The 17,457-nt window shown below is 36.0% G+C and overlaps 2 protein-coding genes across 2 annotated transcripts; both read right to left on the minus strand.

Moving 5' to 3' along the window:
- Nucleotides 1-6,153: 6,153 nt before the first annotated feature.
- Nucleotides 6,154-8,164, minus strand: LOC129946993 (uncharacterized). The gene is made up of 6 exons (XM_056057378.1): nt 7,755-8,164; nt 7,416-7,679; nt 7,052-7,356; nt 6,864-6,975; nt 6,713-6,803; nt 6,154-6,654 (listed from the first exon to the last, which is right to left on the minus strand). Exons 1-6 carry the CDS (start codon nt 7,928-7,930, stop codon nt 6,355-6,357), a joined length of 1,248 nt encoding a protein of 415 aa, XP_055913353.1. The 5' UTR covers nt 7,931-8,164; the 3' UTR covers nt 6,154-6,354.
- Nucleotides 8,165-12,081: 3,917 nt separating this feature from the next.
- LOC129948084 (serendipity locus protein alpha) lies at nt 12,082-14,136 on the minus strand. The gene has a single exon (XM_056058905.1). The coding sequence runs from the start codon at nt 14,072-14,074 to the stop codon at nt 12,245-12,247; it is 1,830 nt and encodes a 609-aa protein (XP_055914880.1). The 5' UTR covers nt 14,075-14,136; the 3' UTR covers nt 12,082-12,244.
- Nucleotides 14,137-17,457: the final 3,321 nt, after the last annotated feature.

Raw genomic sequence — 17,457 nt, forward strand, 5'->3', positions numbered from 1 at the left:
CGAAAAAGCAAACAAATTATCTCCCAGGGGGGGGTCAGGACCCCTACGACCCCCCCACCCCCCCCCCCCCCCCCCCTGGATCCGCCATTGGTTGTATAGGACCTCGTTGGAAAAGTAATACACATAAGAAGATTAGGATGTTCGATATAAGCCAGTACAGCGTCGTAAACACTGCCGCTCGAACACCCGAAACTTCTCCATCTGGGAAGAGGCAACGTTGAACCACACAGGACAACCATAAACGATAATTGGCCGTATGAGGGCCATGTAGCAAATTACATTCACTCTGGGGTCAAGCCGACTATTAAAAAACTGCCGTTTCGTCAGAGTGAATGCTCCTCTGGCCCTGGTCAGGCATTTATATGTCTGTCAAAATATAAATACTGATCCAACCAGATACCGAGGTGCTTCACTTTACACTTTTACTCCCTAATGGCTACCCTTAAAGATCAACGATGACCATCGTGCGCCAGTTCTTGCACGTATCCCTCGTGGCCCTAGCCAACGGAGTCCGAAACAGAATTGTCTCCAACTTCTGGACATTTATTTTCAGTTTCCAGTCGTCGAAATATCGCTGAATCTTGTCGAAATAACGCTACAAGAGAATTCTAATAACCTCAACCTTTCGGGCCGTTCTGTACGCAATTAGATCATCAGCGTACGCATTTGCCTTTGTAAGACTACCTATCAGATCGCTGGTGTAAATGCTGAAGAGAATCGGCGAATTCACCGCTCCCTGTTGAAGACCATTTTTAATTGAGAATGTTGTGGTAGAAGTTACATTGCCACTTTTGACAACAAACTTTCTACCGTTAAGCATATCAATATACAACAATGGATTGCTTATGCCAAGCCTGCTCAGTTTTAGGTAAAGACCCGCTAACCATACGGTGTCAAAGGCCTTTTCCAAATCAACCAGAACAGCACCTGTGCATTGTTGTTTTGATTTATTCCATTGGATATCAGAAACGAGTTTAGACGAAGCATGCATTGTGTCATGACCCGCCTTGAACCCGAACTGTTTATCCGGAATTATTTTGTTGTCCGCAGCCCACTTAGTCAGAGCCCTTTTAATGATTTTTTTCGAGAACTTTGCTGATGCTCGGAAGAAGACTTATCGACCGATTTGACGGGTTGGAGGTGTCCTTTCCCTTTTTCGGGAGATGATGAACCACAGCGGTCTTCCAATGTACTGGTTAATATGCATTATTCAGTGCATTATTAAAGAGTGTGGTGTAAATGTCAATTGCCTCCATCGCTAAATGTCTTAGTACAACGTTGGATATACCACGAACACCTGCTGACTTTTTGTTTTTTATTGAATTGAAGATGAGCTGAAGCTTAACCTTCGTCACCAACAAGGGACTTGGTCCCGTTTGCTCGGCGATTATGGCATTTGCCAAGGAATCGTCATTGAACCGCATGAAACCGCGGTTCTCAGATCGCCATTGTGTCATATCATTTCGAAGGTAAAAGTGATTAAGCAGGGCTCTGTTTTCCAGGTCGTGGTTGGAGCGAATATAAAGAGAGCGACATCGCCCCCTTCAGTGGAGTCTGGCCGGTCTCTTCTTACGACATTGTAATTTTTATGAGTCGATTTGTGTTTGTGGTTTAGCTTAGTTTCGCTAGCCATAAACACGTCGGACTGTAGTCTTTCAACAATTGGAACATATTGGCTCTTCGTTCAATCCTAATCACCGAATTTACATTCAAAGCTAGGACTTCAAGTCTCGCCTTCGGCAGCGCACCCATTATGATCCAAATTGCGCCAGGCCAGGCAACAAAGAGTAGAGATGATTTACCCTTTTTATGCTCCTTTATCTGACTTTGCAGTCCTGTTAGTTGACCTTGAATACTCAACAACGAGGCTACAATGTCAGGCTGCACCTCTGATGCCTAAGGCAGAGGGGCCTTTGGGGCAACCGTTGGTGGAGCCTGTCTATATTTTTTGTATTTTGTTTGTATTTTTTTTTCTTTCAACATTGCCCATTCTAATTAAAACTAAACCCTAAAACTATAAAACATGTATGTAAGCCGGCCAAGGCTTAAAACCCCATCCCGACTACCCACTATCAAGTGCCGATTGAAGCCACCGAAACTGTTTTTCCTGCTTCACCCTATCAGTTCGCTCCCTTTCGGACACAGCCCTACTGAACCGAAGGAGCTCTGCTTCGCCTTGTGCCATGACGTCCCGATTGTACAGGAGCCGCCTATCCACGGTTCTTCGTCTGACGTGGTAGCTTATCGGAACTGCCAATCTATCCTATATCAGACCGCATCTATCTAAAAAGAGGAATGCTGCTGGTGGAATGAAGCCGCTCAAACGTGCACTTTCAAGATACTCGTCGTTCGGATAGAACGCCCCGAAAATAAATTGTTGGTCGAAGACATAGCTCTTGCAATGTAACCTCGAACGAGTTCTATCACGAAATTGTCAATTCTGTTGATTCGAGCCCCGTTATATAGAACCTCGTTGGAATAGTAATGCACATAAGAAGATTCGGCTGTTCGATATAAGCCAGTACAGCGTCGTAAACACTGCACTCGAGCACCCAAAACTTCTCCATCTGGGAAGGCGCAACGTTGAACCACACAGGACAACCATAAACGATTATTGGCCGTATGAGGGCCATGTAGCAAATTACCTTCACTCTGGGGTCAAGCCGACTGCCAAAAACAGCCGTTTTGTCAGAGCGAAGGCTCCTCTATTTTTATTTTTAGGTGACCTGTAGTGCCCCTATCCCCCTTCGAAGACGTAGTTAATTTCTCCTTCTGACTCACTTTGTGACGTCATCTCTTGTTGTTTTGTTGGCTACACTCCTTGTCGCATCGCTCCGCGCATTGCAGCATTGTTAACTTCTACAAGGGTAGGCGTAAGTCTTTTCCTCTTAACATTTGTTGTTGTTAAGGTACTATCAGACTGGTGGCCTGATGATGCTGCTGTGAATTTGGGTACCGCTGATGGCACCACATTGGCATCACATGATGAATTTTCAGAGGTATCTTTCGATACCCTTGCTTTCCTCTCCTTCAAGATTTTTAGTGCACTCCGCACGGGATTCGAACTCACGACCCTTGGAGCTATTTTCGGACGCCCCTTTTTTTTAATTCATTTTTATTAATTTATTCTTAAACCTATCTTAAAGCTAGACAAAAATTCATAAAACTAACCTAATTATCCATAAGTTAAAACTAAATTAATTCCCATACGGACACTCTAATTTTAACTACATAAAACACTAACTTCTAATTCCTTTCGGCCCTAAGATCTATTTTACTTCAAATTAAATTTTATTTATTTTTGTATTTATTAGAAAATTTTGAAAAAAAAACTTACATATGTATATCAAGATCCTTTTTTATTTTTAATTAAAAATTACTTAAAATAAGGTCCTTAATATAAAGTCGAAGACATAGCTCCTGCAATGTGACCTCGAACGAGTTCTATCACGAAATTGTCAATTCTGTTGACTGGAGCCCCGTTGTATAGGACCTCGTTGGAATAGTAATGCACATAAGAAGATTCGGCTGTTCGATATTAGCCGCTACACCATAGGAAACACTGCCGCTCGAACACCCGAAACTTCTCCATCTGAGAAGGGGCAACGTTGAACCACACAGGGCAACATAAACAGACTGCTAAAAAACAGCCGTTTCGTCAGAGCGAAGGCTCCTCTGGCCCTGGTCAGAGCAGCATTTATATGTCTGTCTTGAAATATAAATACTGATCTAACCAGATACCGAGGTACTTCACTACACTTTTGCTCGCCAATGGGTTGGGTGCCCGTAAAGATCAACGATGACATTTTTTTTATATGGAGTTAATACATATGCAAGTTTATGTGCAAATCGCAGCTTGTAAGCAAAAAGAGAGCAACCGTGGAAGTTGGTTTTCTCGTTCAGTTTTTTTCTCTCTGGTCAAAGAACGGAACGAGTAACGACTGACTGTCAAACACTCTAACCGTCATGCCACGGGCACTACAGTCGAAATATATTGGACTATGGCATTATCGGTTAAGTGTATTTTTTTGCAAGCATATTAAAATCAAAGCAATAACCTTCTATGTTTCATCTGGCCATTGCACTCTCCTTATTAGTTCTTAATGCACTTTCACCTCGTTATATCTATGTATATGGAAAATTAAGCTTCCGCCCAATTGGCAATTGATTCGAAGACAAGGGTGTTCTACCAATATTTTGCTGGTCCAATTATTTTGGTTCAGTTGCCTTAAATAGAGGTGTTTCTAACAATATCCGAAGGAAACTATGGCTTGAGTCTTTGGAATTGTTTTCCACTACTCTTCTAGTTGTTTTTTTATCATGCTCAATGATTGTCTTTTGGTTCCTTTGATAGCCAGATTCATCTCCCTCAACTACTTTTGAAGCTGTTTGATTATTTTATTTTCCATATTAATATCTGTAATTACAAGGCGTTATGACAAATCGTATGAGTTTTGTTTTGAATAATTTAATTTAATTTTTTTTATAAAACGTACTCTTGCTATGAACAAATTAATTACATATGTATATGTATGTACATACATATGTAGTAACATTCATATATCTCTCAAAACATTGTATTCTTCAATATAATCTTTCGTATACCGAAAACTTATTTTGAAAACATGTCAGTAAGACTTTTTGTCTACCATTTTTACTGACCATTCGTGTGTATTACTTTAAAAAATGGAGTTTTACTTTTTTATTTTAAAAAGTGGCGTTTTCAAATAATACTCAGCTGATCGAGAACTCATTTGAAAAATCTTTTTTATGAAGCCCTTATAACCTTCTATAATTTATTTATACTTCGTTTGCTTCTTAAGCCCAACATATTAACATATCTTAACCAAACCAAAACCATTCATTTTTTATTTCTTGGAACGACATTTACTGCAACAATATTTTTTTTTCTATTTTTAACCAAAATATAATTGACTTAACCAAAAGATGTAGAGTGTACTTCTCTCGAGAATAGTATTTTGTATATCAAAACACAATTCAATATGAGCACCAACAACAGAAATTACCAATAACACAATTAAAAAAATAGTACTTATTCTATGACTTTACTTTTTTCATTAATGTTGGTTTGAAAACACTTGACTTGGTATATCACACTTCTGAAGCTATTAAACATTTTTATAAAAGTGTTTTGTTGTACTTTCTGAAATTAATCTCTAGGAAAGTTGAATTCTTAATGTCCTATTCTCAATTGCATTGCTATAATAATATGTAGTTTTAAATTTCATGTGCTAAGATTTTTGATGGTTGATTTGCTGCTTGCGTTGTTGTATTTATTTGTTCTACTGCGTTTTAAAAATAAAAAAAAATCATTAGAATTTAGAAAAAAAATGAAAAATATTAACATTTGATAAGTTTCACATCTATTCTTCAAAACTAAATTAGCCTTATTTTATCAAAAACTCAAATAAAGTATACATAGGTATAACGAATTTTATAAATGTTTTGAAGTGTAAAGTGCCTACATCAATTATTCGAGTGACATTCTTTTACGACCTATCACAATTTATTTTTATTAAGTTTGCTGTAAGATTAGGTTTTAAGTAATGTTATTTAGTAACATTCAATAAGGTCAAATCAAATAAGCTTAACATTGGTACTAATCATCACTGATTTTCCAAGATGTTGACTTTTAAAAGCAGCACAAACACATTTTTTGAATAGAAGTCCAATCTGCATACATATCTAACTAGAAAATTACTCAAAGCAAACAACCTATACTGGCATAAAATAGATTTGTTTGTAATCTTTCATTTGCAACCTAGGTTATTACCTATAGGCTACGTTCCAGAGTCCCTGCTTCGAGTACGAACTCTAAACTTAAATATCTTAGAATCATTACACAGGATTTTGCCAAAACTTTATACTCTAAACTCTAAGTCTACAATTACTTACTTTTCTATGTTTAATATTATATAATATATCAAACAAAGAATTTCCGCTTTTTTTACAAATTAATTCGATACGCTATTAAAAATATATTTATTATACATACATGTATATGTATAAATATATGTACAAATTTAAAATAATACCAACTTTATGTTTTTCTGAAAAGTATCATATAGAATTTCTATCGCATTGTGGCAATAAAACTACAATTTATTCTTAGGTTTACAAAACAAAAATCGGTTGCAATTTTTGAAAATATATAATAGTAAATAAAATGAACCATTGCAGTATTAAATAATAAAAATTTATAGTCTACAAATAATATCAAGTATACTTTCTGAAGTGTCAATTTATACTTACGAATATAAAGAACATATTTACTTCATACTGCAATAAAATTATGATAAGAGTATAAAACATTTTACGAAACCCACTCAAATATCATTGAATATATTCTTGATCAATCGCATGCTTAAACATATCTGCTATTCTCTTCCTCTTCGATTGCTCTTTAAATGGAGTTATGTTCCAAACATCAGTAAGTATAGTATTTTCTTTAATTGCATCCAAATCAGCAACTTCGTCATCATCAATTAATGACATTGGCAAGGATTCAATGCCCATGCCGCAACCAAATCTTCCAAATAATTTTAGCTCTGTCAATAAGTCTTCAAATGGAAGAACCTTCTTCGGGTCAGAACCAAGATTTTTTATTAAGTCACAAGCACTATCGTGATAGTCCTGAAATTAAATAGTAAACTTATATTGATTGTTAAGTGGTTGTTAGAATGGAGTAAACCTTTAATAATGTTGAATAATGTTGTTCTCTTAGCTCTTGACTTGTGCACGAGTAAATGAAAAATGATATGTCCAATGCAACCGAAGCACATCTAAAAATTTAACGAAGTGAAGGTTATCGGTCAGCTAGATTTAATCAATTTAACATGTACCTTGTCAATTGATAGTCGATAACTTTGACAGCCTCTGGAAGCCCATCTGCGTTGTATTTTGTTAGGAAATTCGGAGTCCAACAATCTCCATGACAAATAGTTGAGAGCCTTCCTGCAAACACAGTAATTATTTTAATACATAACATAACAGTAATAATATTAAATCTAAAATGCCTAAATTATCTTACCCCTAGTTTTCACAATTTGAATTTGATCAGAATATAATGAATCCTGTAGGTATTTGTTAGCTATTTTTTCGTATTTAGTCCCTGGATAAGTTTTTGAAACCGCATCTTTAGCTACATTTGTCGCAAGTTCCAAGAAACAAATATACCAACTACGTAATTTATCGGAATAATAAGTTTCTTCTAATTTTCCAACAGTTTCTTCGAATGCCTTGGGTTCTTGATCTGCAAATGCTAAACCAACACCATGAAGACGCCCCATTGTTCGCATGGTCATTCGACATTCATCAAGGGAGATATAATCTTGCCTGATTTCAAGTTGTCTTTATATTATAGAACTAAAATATAAATTGAATATTAGTTTTACCTATTCGGACATCCAAAACCTAGGAAACTAACGTCTTCTAGTGCGATAAAGTCATTTTCTCCATCACAGTGACACAAAAAACAGTTTGGGTACTCGGTGAAGGGTTTCGAAGGCTTTTTGCTTTCTTGGAACTTTTCTACTGCTGGAATAACTTTAGTGTAATAGTATATCTCATTACGGAAAAAGTCAGCTGATCGAAATAGTTTCCTCCGTGCTGCATTGTCCGGCATGGATTTTATAATCAAATTGACCTCTTGTTTGGTTCTAAAATGTGATTTTGTTAAATAAACATTTGTATGACAGAAAGTACTATGTTTATACATATGTATGTAAACCTACCCTAAAGTTTTATTTTCTCCATAGACACACAACCGGAAAACTTGGCTCAAGTAAGAGTCGCCCTTCTTGAATCCTTTGCCAAACTTAAAGGAGGTATGGTTAGTTCCTCCAGCCTTTATAATTATTTCATCAAGGGACTTTTCAGTGAAAAATTTAGAAATTTCCGAAAGACTCATCACGTTCTTGTTGCAGGTTACACTTTTTTGATACGAATGTTCACTCTAAGCTATCGTACAATAACTTAAATAAGGCAGAAAATTGCGTTCCTCTTTAAATACTATCATATTAAGGTAAACACTACAAACAAACGCTGGATAGGATTGGAAACAAAAACTTCCGTCAATAATACATCTCCAGCTTTGATTCGCCACAATCGCACAATACAAGTTGCAACACACCATTGGCTATTTGCCACTCAAAACCAATTGAAAAATAACAACAGATTTGTTCCAATACTTTTTTCTCTGAAGAACGTCAAATTAAAAAATCTTCCAAACGGGGAAGAATTTGTTTTATTGTTTGTGATAGGCGCAACCTTCAGTGAGGTCATTATTTGTTTTATTATTATTAGTTATTACTATTATTGTAGTAGATCTACACTTCCTTTAAAAAAAAAAGAAATTTAATATCGTTGAATTAAAAATATTGACCACAAATATTGGTATCTGTCATTCATGATTAAAGCTTCGTCACTGATTCTAAAAGAAGAAATTGGCTTATGTAAATCATTTTTTCACTTCTATCGTATTCCATGACATTGAGTCAAGTCAATATATTATGTATAGGTATTAGAAAATACAGATTTATAGTAAGCGACACAATAAATTTTATCGTAAAAGACAAATCAAATGCTTACTGCTGGTCCTTGAAAGAACTTGTACCCATAGTCAGTATTGAAAATTATTATTATGCTTAAGCTAAGACAGGATATTAGCCAATATGTGTTACTAGAAAATTTGAATAATTAATAAAAGCGGAAGGGCTCGAAATAAGGCAAATAAAATAATTTAATATAATAGCGCCATATGCATTAAGAACTTTAAATTCTAGCCAAGAACATTCCGGCCGTGTGAAGAAAAAATGTATTTGTGACAGCTTAAAGTTTCGTTTAATAACCCGAAATATCTATGACCTGCGAATACTCTTGGGCAAATAACAAAATTGTATTGCTTTTATCGGGTCTTTTAATAGGAGTTTAACAACTCTGAATTCAATTTGTGAACGCACTCCTTCACTACGAATCCAACTACCATCTTTGTATATAAAATCCTATACTTCCATTGAGTTGTTTTTTAACGTTCGCCGTAGCCTCTAGAAGGCGATGGATGTTTTATTTAAAAAGCTAAGTCAACAAAAAACTAAAATAGCTAATGTCACCGTACCCACTTGGTACCGCCCTCGTCGACGATGACAGCACTATAATAGGTTTGATAACCAAAGCCTTCATTGTCAATATATTCAGTAAACTCAACATTTTCATGATAGTGATATACACGAACGAGCAACGTCTGCAAGGAATTTTTATCGAAATTCGAAGTCAGTGAGTTTGACCTGTCAGTGAGACAACGGTTAAGTCGAAGTGTCAAAAAATCTTTTTAATTCAGGTGTCTCTAGCAAACTATCCAAACCAGTCAATTCCACGGCATTCTCAAGAACTGGGTGTCGCTCGGGCAACCTTTTGGTGTATTTTTCGTTATAGCCAAACCACGCATTTTTCGCATTAAACAGTGGACTCTTATGAAGCAATCTGAAATATTAAATCAACTCCTAAGCTTCGGGTTAGCTTTAGATCGCAAAGTATGCACTCAACTCCCGAATATATCTGTTTTCTATTTTGTAACTGTATTTTCATTGCAATTTGTTTTGTTTTATTTCAGAATCTATGTCTTCCGTTCTGCTGTATTATTTATAAAATAAAAGAAATGCAAATATCTAGGTAATTTTTTTTTTCAACACGCGAGTTTAAAAGCTACAATACGTTTTGCAAATTCTTAGGTCGCGTTTTATGACACATGCGCCCATGTTCCAAATTCGATCGAAAGTGAATTGAATCAATTTTCAATTTCACGTGAAATGAAATTGCATGTTCGTCAATTCGATCGATTTCGAAAACTTCGAACTGTCAGAACTGAAGGATCATCCATTTTTATTTTGTTTCTGAAGTAAAATTTTTGCTGTTTTGAAGATGGATGCAATATTACTGACAATTTTAAGTAAAACAATTTAAGAGAACAAATAAAAAGACTAATTTTTCCAAACAGATCAAATATAATAAGTGTGTGAAAATTATGTAGAATTGTTCGGATAAATAAAGTAAATTCTTGATTTCTCCTTTAAGCTTTAATTATAATTTTAGATTAAACAAAGATGATTTTTAATATGTTCTAAGGAAAATAGAACCTTTTATAATACCTTCATCGAATCCTTCAATTCAAAAACTTGCTGCAATCCTTGGATTCCTAGCAGAAGAAACGTATCAAAGATCAATTCACAGAAATAAAAAATGTGATTTGAATGCGATCAAAAAATGGGACAAACCGAAATACAGAACATCCATTTGTTTGTTCGAAAATCCAATTCGAAATAGCGAATTGTGGTACACCCAAACTCACTTCGCAAAGTATATTTTTAATAAGTGAACTGCAGAACATGAGCAATAATATCGTAAAAAATCGTCAGCCCAGTAAGAAGCCTGTCCGACTTAATTCCTGGTTGTGGTTAGGCATACATTTTGTTTTGCAAATGCCAAGGTCGCACTTTTGATTGATTGATTTGGACATAAGGATCGTCGTTTAATCTCATACAAGATCAAGCTGACTCAAGAATTAAAGCCGTTGAAACATTTAAAGCTACATACGTTCTCACACTTTGGAGAAATTTTAGTAATTGATTAACGTTGAGAAGAAAAAGTAAGCATTTAAAAGGTTCAAATACCTAAAAATGAATTTCAATAAATTCATTGTGACAAAAAACTTTTTATTCCTCGAATTGTCAAACAAAATTCGTAACCCAATTTCTAGCTTATAAATAAATAAATGTTTAGAAATCCAATAAACTTGAACGTGCAAAATTATGTTTATGGTGGATTATTTACTACAATTTAAAAATTCTAATACTGACTCGACAAAGTCACACCACACCTGCCTAATTGAATCGGTCGTTCATGGCTTTTAATGAAAATATTCTATTTATAATCTCTGATTTTGAATTGTCTACTTCTACATTATTATTCAATTGCGAACTTTTATGTACAATTTCAGATCAGTTTTGGTATTGATAATCTGGACAGCCCATTTCTATTCCAAAATAATGTCAAAGACTAATCACTAACATTTTTATTAAAAACAAGATTTTAACAATTGGTCAGAAATATAAAATGCAGAAGTCCAGAATCAAAATCTCACTTGGTTGAAAATTAGGGTTGAGGCACTGGCACCTTTAGCAAATACAACGTTTCAGATCATTTAGGTTAGGTTAGGTTAGGACACACTTAGGCCAGTTTAATGGCCCATTGTGATACCACATGAATCTTGAGGCTTCCTCCTAAGCACAATGGAACCAGTTAGAGTCCCTTACGAAACGTGAGAGGCTGATTATACTGATATGATTTAGATCGTTAAAGAAGAATTCTCCTAGGTAATTCTTGCGTTTTCGAGCTAGAGCAGGGCATGTGCAGAGAAGATGAAGAACCGTTTCTTCCTCTTCCTCGTCCATACAGCTTCTGCAAAAGTCATTTGAGAATACGCCTAGTCTCGTGGCGTGCTTTCCTATTAGACAGTGTCCGGTTATGACACCTATTATCGAGCTTATATGCGATCTGCTTAGAGAGAGCAAGCACCTTGAACGTTTTAAATCCAGTGTTGGCCAGATGTTTTTTGTGGCTTGACACGTGGTGATGTTGGTTCACCTGGTGCCTGCCCTCCTCGCAGCGTCTTGCATTAGTAGCAGTTTACAAGTAGCGATTGGTATGCCAGTACTTGCCAAACGTGGTAGGATGGGCTGTACTGTACCGTTCTTGGCGAGTTCATCTGCCTTACAGTTATCTATACCTGGAATGTCTCTATGGCCCGGCACCCAGCATAGGTGAATATTAAACTGCTGCGCCATCTCCATTAGAGATGCTCGACAGTTATGGACTGTTATAGAGTTTGTAGAGACAGAGTCCAGAGATTTGATAGCGGCCTGGCTGTCGGAGAAAATACGGATATCAGATGTTGATATCACGTTTTCTTTGAGCCAAGACAAGACTTCCTTAATAGCCAAAAGTTCCTCCTGGAACACGCTACAATGATTGGGAAGGCGTTCATTTGAAAATGAAAGAACTGTATTAATTTAAAAACAATTATATATTTATGTACATACATATATAATTAAATTTATAGAGAATATTTGACTTTTTCTAAGATACAACTCTTAATTTGAATCGTAATTATTAATATTATTATAATGGAATGTTATTTTATTTCATTCTAGATACCAAAACTCCAGATTTATTTGGTCGATAAAGAACTGTCAGGATTTCTTACTGACAAAGCAGTTATATCATTAAGAATTTCACTTAGATGACGAGCATGCGACTGCTCTCGGTACAATTTGTACAAATTCTGTGATTCATTACTTTTTGCCTTCTTAAACATGGTTGTTCTTAAGCTATCTTTTCTGCGAATGCTTCTAGCAGCGTTGGCATGTTGTTTTTGTCGCTCATCATTTGGAGAAGTATTCATTCTGGAATAATTTGGCCTCAAGGAATCACTTTTTTTGAATGAATTGACATCATTCCGATAAAGGATGCCACTCGTTGAAGGTGCAATACCGACAGACTCAAGTAGTCTCTCTGACTCGCACATCTCATCTGATGTGATGAATACATCTGAGATCGGATTTTTCTTTAGGGACTTTTTGGAATCTGCAAGAGAATCTCTGAACTTGGACAAAACAGAACGGAGAATCTTAAATCGCTTGATAACTCTTTGTGAATCGACTTGGTTAAGACAAGCCAGAATCGCTTGACACTCTTCCAACATCAGAATAAACTTCTCGTATTTGGTTTGTTTATCTGCATCCTCTTGAAGTTGCAAGTATCTATAGTTAAGATGGAGGTGGTCCTTTAGGATGATGCCCATTTCTAGCAAGTCTGATAACTGTTCCTTGTCCAATTGCTTACTATTTGCCGTGATAACTTCCGACATTACTTCCAGATAAGATGTGCAAAAGGCGTTGCTGTCGATAATTTTCTGAATGGCCACCTTGAACTTTTGTACCTCTTCGTTGAAATGCTGTTCCAAAATTTCCGAGTATATGTCAGAGTTCGACTGCAGCGAAGGGATTATGCACGAATCAAGCGATTCCAGTGAGGCCAAACAACTACGGACAGCAGTCTTGATCTTAACATTTGGGGCAAAGGCGATGGCGAATACTCCGATTTGGGTAGTTCTGTCGATGTTTACGTCAAAATCAGCAATCACTTCGTCGAGGAGAGAATCATCAACACTTATCTGCATGGCCTCGCGCAATTTTTGTACCGAAAGTTTCGAATAATCGAGAAATGTGTGGAAGACAAGTCTGAGAAGACTCTCATTTATAAAATCTTCAAGTTGATAGAGCGAATTTTCTAAAGACATTGCTTTGAGCTTCCGCTCATTTTCGTTGATCTTTGTTTTTTCTTCGGAAAGCGAACACTCCTCTTGGAAGGCCATGCAATTGCGAATGGTCTTTTGACACAAAATACTGATGATCTTCTTGTCGTTCTTCAGCGCTACATTAGCAAAGGCTAAGGTGTGACTCAGAATCTGATCAACGGTTGATCGGATTTCTTTGCTAGCAAACATAGCTTCGGCACATTGTTCTGCTTTATTCGAGCAAACGGTGCCCTCTAAGAATGAACTGAATGGAGCTATACTCTCGAGAACTTTGTCCATCAACATGACAAAATTTGATTCTTCTACAATTTGCGACATGCTACCTACTGAATTTATTGTGGTTTTAATGCGATCCAAGCACCATACAATTCGATCAAGAAAATGCTGTCGCGAAGCTGAGATGGCTCGTCCACCAGACTCCTCCGACTTGATGGTCAGTTCCATGTGTCTTATGCAAGTGTTGATTTGTGTTAGACAGAGGAACATAGTTTCAATTACGTCGTCGTTCTTGCAGCATTCGAATATAAGAAATTTGTGCAAAATGTTAGCAAATTTTATAAGTTCCGCGCAAAAATTATTTAGCCAGGGAATTCCACTCGAGTTTGTACTTGTGTACCCGTTGTAAATAATGTTTCGACATTCCAGGAGCTTGTTTTGAAGAATTTGAGTTGTTGTTTCCATTGCCTTGGAATTTGTTTTCACTCTTCTTAAATTTGGTCTTAATTTTTGTTTTAAATAGAAAGATCTATGTATTTTGAAATTTGAAAACTGACGTTTTTGAATACTAATAAAATTTCGAGACTCGTATCGAATTCAAAGTTTTTGCTGTACAGCGGCTAAACTTGTGTACAGTTTAGCCCAAACTTAGTTAAAGATTCTGCTGTTTTCAAAAATGAAATAAAAAAGGAGGCATCCGTATCACTTTTATAATTGAAGAAAAGTGAAGGAGGTCATCAAGACCACCTACTTCACTTTTTTACATACAAAACACACAAAAATGGTTGATTTCAACATTTCTTCCTTGTTTTTTTCAGTGTTACCATACTTGCTTTTTTTTTGTAGGGGATTTCTTTGATTTTAGTGCTCAAATGCAAAAAGTACTTTGGATTTACCCAAACTCGCACCAACCCCAAATCCTATAGTGATCCCAAGCAGGAAGGGTGCAGGGGGCAGCATGGCCCCCCTTACATACCTAGCTGTTATTACGCCGTGCTATCAATTAAAAAAAAATCTTGTTTAGGCTCAAAAATGCAATACAAAAAAAGTAGGGTTAAGTACGAAAAAGAAAAAAAAATTTTTCTATGACTTAAAGTTGTTTCCTCGCCTTAATATTTAAAACATGTTCTATTGAGACCCCCACATAACTGTAAAAAAAGCAGAAGGAAATTCGTGCTGCGGTAATGGAAAGTCACTCCAAATGCTCTAACTTTTAAATATATACCTTGTTAGCTAGCTATACATGACAGAGCCAAAGATCCAAATCGGGATTTGTACTCATTGCAGAGCGAGCGACGATTTCAGACAACTTTGAACAACTTAAGGTTGATTACCTTCATTTGAATTTCAAATGTCCATATCCATACTCAATGAAAATTTCATAGTTAGGCTACGCACACCATGCAACTTTTTCGAAATCAAATAGTTCGATCGTTAGTTGCCCAAACATCGCGCACATATGCAACTCCGAAAGTAATCGACAAAATGAAGCAATACACAGGAAACATTTATTCACCTTGAATAAATTTTTCTCTCTCTTGCACTTACAGAAAATTATTCACAGATTTAGTTAAATGTCGGTGCACTTAACTATAATTCCTTGTGAGGAATTTGTTCGAGGTGATTTGTCATAAACAAAGGTCCCCCAATGGTTTCTGCATGTGCGTGGACTCTCATAAAAGTCTATAGTTCTCAGTTTAGAAACCAAACAGTTTCGAAAATAAACGTCGCATGTGCGCACCTAGCCTTTTAGAGCTCAGTTTAGGAACTAAACAGTTTCAAAACTAAAAGAAGCATATGTGCGCCTAGGATTACCTTAGTATTTATTTTTATTCGGCTTTATCTATTAAAAATCCTCCTCAAGAATATTTTAGCTAACCAAATTTAACGCAAAGTAAATAAATTAATAAATTAAAATGTACAAGCTTTTAGGGAACAAATTAATCAGTACAGTAGCATGGCTCTTAACACTCACTTCATTAACTTAACTGTTCGATTGTATCGACCAGGGGTGGAATAGGCCAAGGTGATAGCCAAGCTGACTATCAACTAGCTTACCGAAAAGATTTTTCACAATTCATTGTTGCTATGGTGAAATTTTAAAATGATTCCTTTAAAAAATCCAAATCAAAGTATAAATTGGCTGTGTTTTAATAACATTCTTACTTTTCTTGTGTTTTTTCGAATGTCATAAGCTTTGACGGGCACAAGAATATTATTTTTTGACAAACAAAAGTTAAAGAAGAAAATTGTCCATTAGTTGCTGTAACCGCCTATTAGCTCTATTCAGAAACGATTATCACCTTAGGCTAGGCGCGCACATGCAACTTTTAGTTTCGAAACTGTTTGGTTTCTAATCTGAGTACTATAGACTTATACGAGAGTCCGCGCACATGCAGAAACCATTCGGTCGCCCATTCGAGCAACTTTTTAGTTTGTGTTTTGACACAAACTAAACGATCACCCCAAACCAATTCCTTAGTTTGTGTCTCAAGGAATTTTAGGTAACTGCGCGCACTTTCAACTAAATCGTTGAACAATTTTCTTTAAGTGCAAGAGAGAAAAAGAATTAGTCAATGTTTTCCTTTCACAAAAAATTCTGAGGGAAGAGTACCACCTTACATCTCAATTTCACTAGTTTTCTCTTTCATACATTGATTGCAAAAATTTATTAGTTGCTTAAACCCATAAAAAATGTCTGTATCCTACTATGATACACGTAACTGCGCGCACATGCAACTAAATAGTTTCTTTCGTATGTTTGTATTAGTGCATTTCAGTGGAATGATTCTTTAAAGAGTGACGAGGTTAGTAGGATACTTCCAGACTCGCAGAATAATATAACCTTCTCGTATGTTTGTTTTCATAATTCAATTTGCTACTTTTTAAACGTCAAATGTATTTATGTACTGAAAGGAGGTGGTTATTATTATTTGTAACTCAAAACAAAACATATTTTTTAATTTTTATTTTATTTTCAGATTATTATGACTTCAATCGTATCAAAGTGCGTCATCGTTTAAAAAAAGGAATAAAGCACAATTATTTCAAATGATGTTTCGCCTCTCACAAATGGGAATGGCAAGAGTAAAACAACGCTGTCGCCGTCGAATGCTATCAACCAGACTGCAAATGGAATTGTATACAATAAAGAATAACATAAACAACACTGAAATGGAAAAGCACCCACGGGAGCAGCAGTATCAGGAAGAGGAGAATTCTATGATGATACTAATCGGAGCGAATCTTCATTCGAAAAAGTTCCTCTACACACAGCCTTCCTAGTATATCTTGGCTTTTACCTGCTCATAATATTGGGCTACATCAATCAATTGATGTGTGCCCCAAAAGTAGCTAAAGAAATTAATCGAGAGGTAAGATGACGATTTGAATCGATTTGAAATCAACGAACTGACTGAGTCTAAAATTAGATTTTTTTCAGGGTTATGTTACGCTTTACGATGCCTTCGAGAGCTTCTAATCACGCTATATCTATCGGAAAGCTCGAGATTGCTGGAATCCACCGATTTGCATTGTCCTGGCGGAGGTAACCCTCAACGATCTCATAATCAAGGACTACGGTTGGACATTCGAGTTCAATAGAACAGAAACACGATGTCTGAACCTGAATTACAACTACTTGGGAAAAGAATCATGCATCGATTATACTTGGCATTCGATTGTCAGAAGTTACAACAAAAGACACAATAACATGAAAGATGTGGACAGTGTTCTGCGACAATGTACAATTAATGGTGAGCCAAAAATAGGCAAACCATGGAAAAAAATGTTGATAATTGTCGAAGGTGTTTTCAGTATGGAGGGTTCAATTGTCCGATTGCCTGAGG

Source organism: Eupeodes corollae, chromosome 2 (assembly GCF_945859685.1).
Source record: "Eupeodes corollae chromosome 2, idEupCoro1.1, whole genome shotgun sequence".
Lineage (NCBI taxonomy): Eukaryota > Metazoa > Arthropoda > Insecta > Diptera > Syrphidae > Eupeodes > Eupeodes corollae.